Raw genomic sequence first — 8,822 nt, 5'->3', positions numbered from 1 at the left:
CCCTAGGCTTGGGGTGGGGAAAATGGTGGCCGTTTTCAGAAGGCACCAGTTCACTCTTTTTGGTTGTAGCTTAGATTAGTGACATTCAACATTGTTACAAATAGCACAGCAGGAGCACCTGGAAATCAGAACTGATACTGGCCCCATTGGAGGAGAATCTGGAGGCCCCTTTGGCTCCAGGCACCAACTCTTTAGTTGCAAGATTATAGGGAGCTAAGGGCTAGGGAAATACCAACCAGTAGGAGTATTTACTATTTTAACAATTGGAGCTGCAGTGCAATGCTTATGGCTCAACACCCAGCCCTTTGGAAGGGCCTCATGAGGGGACAAGCCTGGAGATGCTGGTCTGGCTTCTGTTGTGGAGGGACTTGAATCCATGCTAAGGAGGCTGTTCTTCTTTCAGGAAGGACTAGAAGGCCATCTATCGGGAGACAATGCTCAGTGAACACCCCTTCAATGAATAATTAGTCAGTACATTTCTAGGAGCTCCGAATGGCTGATGGGGATGCTGTTTTGATTAAAGATGTGGGGCCTGTCCTCTGGCAGCTGGGACACTAAAAGGAATTTGGGAAGGGAGTGACATGACTCCAAAGCATCATAGAACCAGTGGGCTGATGGGACCTTAATTAGTGGAGTCCCTCCCTCTCAGAAAGGGTAAGTGACTTGGCCAAGTTCATGCAGCCCATCAGAGAGACAAGCCTTTCCCTCCCAGTGATGGCTGCGGAAGAGGAAGATAAACCTTGCCAATCAGAGGCCAGGGTGGCAATGGGGTGGCACGGGGGTGGGGGAGGGCGGGGTACATCAAGAGGGAGAAAGGTGCGGTATTCTCAGGAGGGGGTTGGCATTTTTTAGGGGGAAGGTTCCGGAGGGCTGATTCTTGCTGTGTTAACTTCCTCTCTCTTTTTCTGGCTTTGCCTGGGTGGATTCGCGGTGTGGGTGGGAAGGCGCACCCTGAAGCTTTTGAGGCTCCTCTTCCCGGAGCGGAGCGGAAGGCCTGAGGCACCTTCTCCCAGCGGCCCCCAGCGGCTTTGGTCCGTCCCAAGGCTTCCCGGAGCTCGCCAGGCCCCAGGGCTTGGGGAGGCAGTCTCTGGGCAAAGCGCGGTCGGGACGGCGGCGTGGGTCCCCAGGTGCCAAGCAGCGCGCCGCGCGAGGCCGCTGCCGCCCATCCAGCTTCGCAGCCGGGGCTGGCAGCGCCGCGCTGCGCTCGGAGGGCGCTCGGCGGCGGAGTCCGGTGCTCAGGAGGGGCGAGGGGAGCCTCAGCCCCCTCCGCCTGCCCAGACCGAGGAGGGAGCGAGCAGGCGCGGAGCTGGCCCAGGCGCAGGGCGGTGGGCGCCTCTCCCTGCGTACAGTATCCCTGCTGCGCGCTCCCCGGGGCTGGGTGGCCGCAGACCTTGGCAGCCAGCAGTGCTGTGCGCCCCGCTTGCCCCGGGGTGCGTTAAGCGCCAGGCAGGAGCTGCTCAGCGGGGGTCACCGGACTCCTTCTTCCCCTTTCCCGGGAGCCGGCGGGTTGAGCTAGAAGCCAACCCCAGCCGGACGTGCGCTCCTATAAATAGCGCGCGTGTGCCCGCCTCGCGCTCTCCCGGCTGCGCGAGGACAGAGAAAGTTGTGCGCAGGGACTCCGGGCGTGCGGCCGAGGCAGGAGAGGACCCCACCGGCCGAGCCGCCCCGCATCTGAGAACTGATCCCGCGAATTCGTGCTTTCCGTGCTGGGGACCCGGCTAGCCAATGCGTAGCTGCCGACTTCCGAGAGACACCAAGCTTTGGGGAATTTCTGGCTAAGCGAAATTGAGAGTCGCTAGAGACCTGGCCATGAACACAGCCTCGCGTTCTTCCCAGTCCGGGAAACACCTTCTGCTTCTGTAATTCGTCCCTGCCGCGAGCCAGACACGTACTGGACCGACACGGGCATCACTCGGCCTCCACCGTCCCCGTGGCTTCTCTGAGTCTCCTTCGTTTTTCCTGCTTCGTGGTTCACCCGGGGGTGACTGGGTTTGGGGAATTTATCATTTTCCTCTTTGAGGTGTGAATGTGAGGGTTTGGTGACTTTTAGATGTCTAGGAACAAGGGTGGGTGCAGGGGCCCCAGGCAGGGCTGATTCTTGGGCGGAGGAGGGTGGGGTATAGGGGGTTCTGCATGAGCTCCTTAAAGGACAAAGGTAGCAGAACCAGCGAGAGAGCGCGAGGGGAGACTTTGACTTCAAACCACAGGATTGGAAGTGTGCGCGCCGCCGCCGCCGTTCCCGCAGCGCTGTCGATCTAGCCACGGGCATCTTCCCGAGCTCCGGGGTCCCGGGGTAGGAGGCGACGCGGGCGAGCAGAAGCGCCAGCCGGCTGCCCACGAGGCTCACCATGGGCGCTGGGGGCCGGGCGCTGTCCGTGGTGCCGGCTGTGCTGCTGGCCCTCACTCTGCCCGGGCTGCCCGTCTGGGCGCAGAACGACACGGAGCCCATCGTGCTGGAAGGCAAGTGCCTCGTGGTGTGCGACTCGAACCCGGCCACGGACTCCAAGGGCTCCTCTTCCTCCCCTCTGGGGATCTCGGTCCGGGCGGCTAACTCCAAGGTCGCCTTCTCGGCGGTGCGGAGCACCAACCACGAGCCGTCAGAGATGAGCAACAAGACGCGCATCATTTACTTCGATCAGGTCAGACCCCGAGGGATGCGGGGTGTCAGGAGTCGGGTGGCGGGAGGAGCGATGTCCAGGCAGCTCAGACCCGGGTTGAGCTGCTCTGATTGCGATTTGGGGGACCGTTTCGGCCCTCGCCTCCGCAAAGGTTTTGGTCTGAAACTTCCGATGTCTCTCCCGCCACCACCCCGCCCCCCATTCCCTCTTGGCCTCCGGAAGAGCTGCTGGGGTGGTGGGAAAGAGGCCGGGGGTGTAGAGCCAGGCGTCGAGAGCTCAGCACAAGTTTAACAGCAACAGGTCCATAGGACCTGGCAGGATCCTGGTCCCTGGACCTCGAAATCTCTTGGCCAGGGCTTGGCCCCCTGGCTCAGACTCCTCTGCGGGTGCCGCCGAGGCCATTCTCGGGCACAGTACTCTCTCTGATGCTGTATAAATGATTTGTTTCTCCCAGGTGGAGAAGCGTCTCCCCAAAGAGAGCTCTGGGGGCTCCCCAAAGAGATCTCTGCAGAGATCTCGCGGGTGGCTGGGGAGTGTGGGAAGCTGTGGCCCCGGTCTCATCTCGCCCACCTTTCCGCCGCCGGGATCCCCATATACATTGCAGGTACCGCTGCAGCGGAAAGCCCTTCTCTGCTACTTGGAGAAAAGTTGAGAGAAGGAGAGGAAAAGGAATCGGGCAGCTGCACTGAGCTCCCATAGGGAAGCGCTGGGGAGCCGTTCTCCCTTCCCCTGCTCCGGTCCTTCCAGAGACATGCAAATTAGTGGGGAAAGACAGACTTGGGGGCTGAGGATAAGGGGGTGGGGGAGGAACTGATGAAAGCTGTGGCTTGTTTTTTTTAGCGACCTGGAGCTCTGGGGTTTGGCTGATGAGAAACCCCAGGGTATCAGCTTAGCAAGGAGTCTTAAAACTGAAATCAGACTCCAGGGGTATCATCTCAACGTCAACAGCACCCAGAGTCTTTTAAATTCCAAAGTCGTATGTGTAGTTCACAGTTGTGTGCCGCATGGGCAAGAGCACAGGTTAAGTGGTGCTGCAGGACGTGCCAGGGAAGGGATGAGGTGACATTTCTATTCCTTACTTAATTGTTCCTAAGTAATATACTCTCCAGCTGGCCAAAGACAGAGAATGCCTCTCTGGGGCTTCCTATTGAATAGCCATCATTTTAAAAGAATTAAGCAGCCCCTTTGGGGTTTTGGTGCAGTATTTTCCGTCTTGATGTAAATGAAGTCTAGCACGACCCCTGGTTTGTGTGTCAATGCATTAATTAAATACTGTGGACATTGCACTATCCTCTGTACAGTGCATTCTTTTCAGTGACCTTTCTGTCAGTTAGAAGAGGAGAAGGGTTTGTTCTTCTGTTCCGGGTGCCCATGCATCTTGGAGACAACAAGACACATTTAGTTATAAATCTCGACGTGCTTGGATGCTCTAATTACAATGTAGAGTCAACATCCAGCCTTATGTGTAGTCAACACTAATCAGCTGGTGCCATTATTGCTAATGAATTATGCTACTTGTATCTGATTCAGGAAGTCCCTGCTAAGTACCTAAAATTATGTTAAATGTGCTTAAACAAATCTTTGTAAAATCTCTGTTAGGAATTATTGCATAGCTTGTGATTTGTTGTTGAAAGACCATTGATCATCGGGTCAGAGAAAGAAATCTGATGCTTACTTGGAAAAAGGCGTAATCTCAGAATAAAATGATACACCAACATACATTTTAATTTGGGGGTTGAGCCTGGTACATCTATCTGACCATCTCTATAATTCTGGTGCATTGCTCACAGGCAATAGTATGTCTTTAGGGAATTATGCAAAGGGCTTAATATTAGCATGAATGTAGTGTTTAAAAGAGATAGTAGCAGATTGCCATTGATATAGGGGAAATGTATCTTTAGAAGGACATCTGATTTTTTTGAATGCCACTTATAGATTTATTTCTTGGAGAGAAATGGAAGAAACCCTAGTTATCTCCTGCCCTCCGCCCCTGCAATACACACGCACACATACATTCTCCTGCTCTTTTTCATAGGAAGGGTCATACCTAAGTGACATTTAGCTTATGAGGTCACTTATGGAAATTCAGAGCTAATTTCATAACCAGTAGAATCAGGCCGAACATTTCGGAATACAGAGTGCACTGTTGTTTTCTTGGGAACCAGTGCTTTATTTCACTCTTCGTTTTTGCCCCTTGAACTTTAAATAAAGAGCAGGTGATTGATAAGGGAATGGATGATGGATAACACTGGGAGCAGCACAAGAAGGCCACCTGTTTCACAGTCTCTACTCTTTGGCAGCCTGCAAAGGCTGAGTCATTGCCAAAATATTATAATTAAGGCCTGGATGGCATAGGAATGGAACAAATGGCCGTGGGGCTTAGCAGAGGTTTGGCGGAGCCTCAGAGGAGGGCTGGGCATTCAGCTCACTCTGTGTACCAACTGTTCAGTGTCATGGATTATGTCACACGGTGGAGGGAGTGTCCAGACCTCTGTATGGTGTGTCCGGGAATGACTGCAGAGAGCCCATGGGTGCCAGTTGGCTGACTTGGACACGTCACCTCTGGACACTGTGAAGGCTCGTGGAGGGTGGGCGCGTAAATATGTGGCAGAAGCCTTTTATTTGACTCTCAAGGTAAAGCTAATATTTATAAGCCTTCACGTGTTTCTGGATGTTTCCAGAGCCATTGGGCCTTGCTGGAATTGAGGCATGACTACAAAGCTGTTACTTTATTTTTTCTTATACCATTTAAAAGACAGAAGAACCTCCAATATACAAATCCATTTTCCAAGTCACTAAAGAAAAAGGGATAGAACTCAATGTTTCATTTTCTATGGTTTTAAAAGTTAGTTTTCTTTCTTAAGAAAGAAAGAAAAAAAAAAGGAAAAGAAAAAGGAAGGAGGAAAACTTATTTTACTTACAGAAGAGAATATTGTAATAATTGACTGCTGTTTATTCTTTTTATTTGTAGATCTTAGTAAATGTGGGTAATTTTTTCACCCTGGAGTCTGTCTTTGTAGCACCAAGGAAAGGAATTTACAGTTTCAGTTTTCACGTAATTAAAGTCTACCAGAGCCAAACAATCCAGGTATGTCTTTCGACCTGTTCCCTCTGTACCCTCAGGTGACAGTGTTTATCAGCAGTGGGTTATGTATTTAAGTATTTATCCAAAGATGTGTTTCATTGTAAAAATAAACAACCATCTTTATAGTAGTTTATTTTTAAAACACTTAATTTCCAATAACATCTATTAAGGCATGTGACAAGAAGCATATAGAAGAATAAGCAATTGAACTTATTACCTTAATAACAACGTCACTTAAAAAATATTGCTTAGTGGGCTTCCCTGGTGGCGCAGTGGTTGAGAGTCCACCCGCCGATGCAGGGGACATGGGTTCGTGCCCCGGTCCGGGAAGATCCCACATGCCGCGGAGCGGCTGGGCCCGTGAGCCATGGCCGCTGAGCCTGCGTGTTGGGAGCCTGTGCACCGCAACAGGAGAGGCCACAACAGTGAGAGGCCCGCGTACCGCGAAAAAAAAAATATATATATATTGCTTAGTAAAAGTTCAGTGACACAAATCTCTTTATAAGATCTTGATTGCTTTTAATGCATGTGCAAAAATTACCTGAATTTGTAAGAAAAAAACTAGTAAGATTATCAGAGCTTTACAGGTAACTACTAAATAGATAAAACAAATTTGCTGTCATCGTTAAAATTATGAGCTACAGTTAACGACTGAGAATAAATCTATGAAGGAACAGTTATTCAGTATACTTTTAAAAGAAACGATGTGCTGTGCTTATCCTCTAAGTAGTTTATCCTCAGTTACTCTGATGTTGGTGAATTCTTACCAATTGCAGTTTCACAGTTAATATATTTTGTGTTGTGCTTTCTAAGGAACGGGCTTGAATTTACACTCATGGACAATGATGAAGCTAGTTCCTATAGTATCTAACATGCCAGCACCCAGTAACACCAATACATGTCTATGGAATTCTAGGATAACTTTTTATCGTATGTTCAATGTTTGTATTGTATACTGTGTCCATGTGAATGATAGATTACACACTCATCTACTACTTTTACATGTCCCAGTGAATGGATAAATTGATAGATCTCAGATTTAATTTATTCAATATTATTTTTAACATAAAAGGAATGAATATCTAGTAAACAAATTTCCTTCCATGGAAAAGCTTTTCCCAAGCCCCAACATTTAGAAATTTTTGTAATGTTTAACACAGTATAATCAAAATTGTAGTAAGGAGAGAAGGGAATAAATTTGATTTTATTCTTTGCTAATTATCCATCATTAAAATCTTCAGTGGTAGTGGTGATTATTATTTGTAATACACATTTCTTATCAGGGAAAATGAAGAAATCACAACACACATATTCCATAATTTCAACTGATTTTTAGCACTCTGCATGTCTCAGCGGTACAGTAAACTTGCAAGGATGTTAGTAGAACCTTGCGGTACCTGGGTTTCTCAGAGCAAAGGGCACTGGGGCTCTTTTTGCTAATGTACTGGGAAGCCACAGGCTCGCGTCATTGCCAAAAACTTGCTACTGAATACGAGAGGTAAATAAAGTATTCAATAGTAGGCTTAAGTTATGTACTGAAGGGAAGCCAGTTTTCACATGGCTAGGTTGCTCTCCATGGATGGTATTCTTTTGTGAGCATTTAAGGAAATTTCTCTGGGAGAAATTTAAAAAAATTTGTTTTAATTAAGAAAGATCAGCTTGGTAAGATCATACTAAGCCTAGCCACCACTATCTGCTAATTTGAAAGGAAAGGGATACATTTACTGAACATCAGTTATTTTACCAGGTTGGTCATTTTAGACATTATTTTTTACCCCCTGCCCCTCATAGATGCTTTGACTTCCTTTCTTTTTTTTCTTTCTCTCTTTCCTTCTTTCTTTTCTCCTTCCTTTCTTTTCTTTTCTTTCTTTCTTTCTTTCTCTTTTCTTTCATCTACAATATTAGTTTCAGGTGTACAACATAGTGAGTCAAGATTTTTATAGATTATATTCCATTTAAAGCTATTATAAAATAATGTCTGTACTTCCCTGTGCTGTGCAATATATCCTTGTAGCCTATTTATTTGATACATAGTGGTTTTTACTTCTTAATTCCCTACCCCTATCTTCCTCTCCCACTGCCCTCCCCTCACTGGTAACCCTAGTTTGTTCTCTGTAACTGTGAGTCTGTTTCTGTTTTGTTTTATTCATTCATTTGTTTTGACTTTAGAGAGAGATTTTCAGTGGTTTTTTGTTTTCCTTGTAGGTTAACCTGATGTTAAATGGAAAACCAGTAATATCTGCCTTCGCTGGGGATAAAGACGTTACACGTGAGGCTGCCACGAATGGGGTCCTGCTCTACCTGGATAAAGAGGATAAGGTTTACCTAAAACTGGAGAAAGGTAACTTGGTTGGAGGCTGGCAGTATTCCACGTTCTCTGGCTTTCTGGTGTTCCCCCTATAGAATTTGATTTCTTCGCGATGCTCATCCAGGTGAGGGGCGGCCCACCCCTGACTTCCTGGAAGATCATTTCCTCATCATTGGATTGATGTCTTTCCTTGGTTTCTCATGGGTAAATATGGATTCCCTGTAAGGATGCTAGGCCTGTCTGAAGCAGTACTGAGCTCCACAGGTTATTTTTGTGCGTGTGCGTTTCAGTGTACTTGGATCGGGACTCACAGCAGTTGATACCCATCTATGCTTAAGCGTAACAGTTCAAAGCTGTCTGCAAGGTTTATTCTGAATTTAATTTCCTGGAATTACTGAATTCGTTGCAGATGTGGCATTTTATTTAGTTAGTTTTCAAAGACCGGCAACTGGGTCTGAGAATTAGAGAACTGTATAAAAGTTCTGACTTCAATCAACGATTTGTGTGATACTGCCAAAGAATTGTGTGCTGTGTTGATATACTGGTTTCATTTGTTTTTATTGCTTTGGAATTTGTTTTTTTGGTTTTCTTAGGGTAACTGCTGGCTTTGTGTCTTCTCTACAAATAGGGTAATGGCTTGTCTGCAAATTTACTCTATGAGGCCAGCATCAGGACTTCCCTTTAAAAAAAAAATGCTTCATAGTTGTATTTTAATTCTATATGTGAAAGAGTCATATTTTCCAAATTATATTTTCTAATAGGAAGAGTAGATCATAAATCTAACAAGGAAAAAGTTGCTTACTCGAATTCT

At 47.4% G+C, this 8,822-nt stretch overlaps 1 protein-coding gene across 1 annotated transcript; it reads left to right on the top strand.

Annotated features, from left to right (window-relative positions):
- Positions 1 to 2,348: 2,348 nt before the first annotated feature.
- On the top strand, positions 2,349 to 8,130 carry CBLN4 (cerebellin 4 precursor; the record flags this gene model as incomplete). The annotated part of the gene is made up of 3 exons (XM_082856601.1): positions 2,349 to 2,639; positions 5,590 to 5,706; positions 7,909 to 8,130. 3 exons carry the CDS (start codon positions 2,349 to 2,351, stop codon positions 8,104 to 8,106), a joined length of 606 nt encoding a protein of 201 aa, XP_082712727.1. The 3' UTR covers positions 8,107 to 8,130.
- Positions 8,131 to 8,822: the final 692 nt, after the last annotated feature.

The sequence above is a fragment of the Leucopleurus acutus genome, assembly GCF_964270905.1.
Source record: "Leucopleurus acutus genome assembly, chromosome: 16".
NCBI lineage: Eukaryota > Metazoa > Chordata > Mammalia > Artiodactyla > Delphinidae > Leucopleurus > Leucopleurus acutus.
This window is presented reverse-complemented; position numbering and strand designations above follow the sequence as displayed.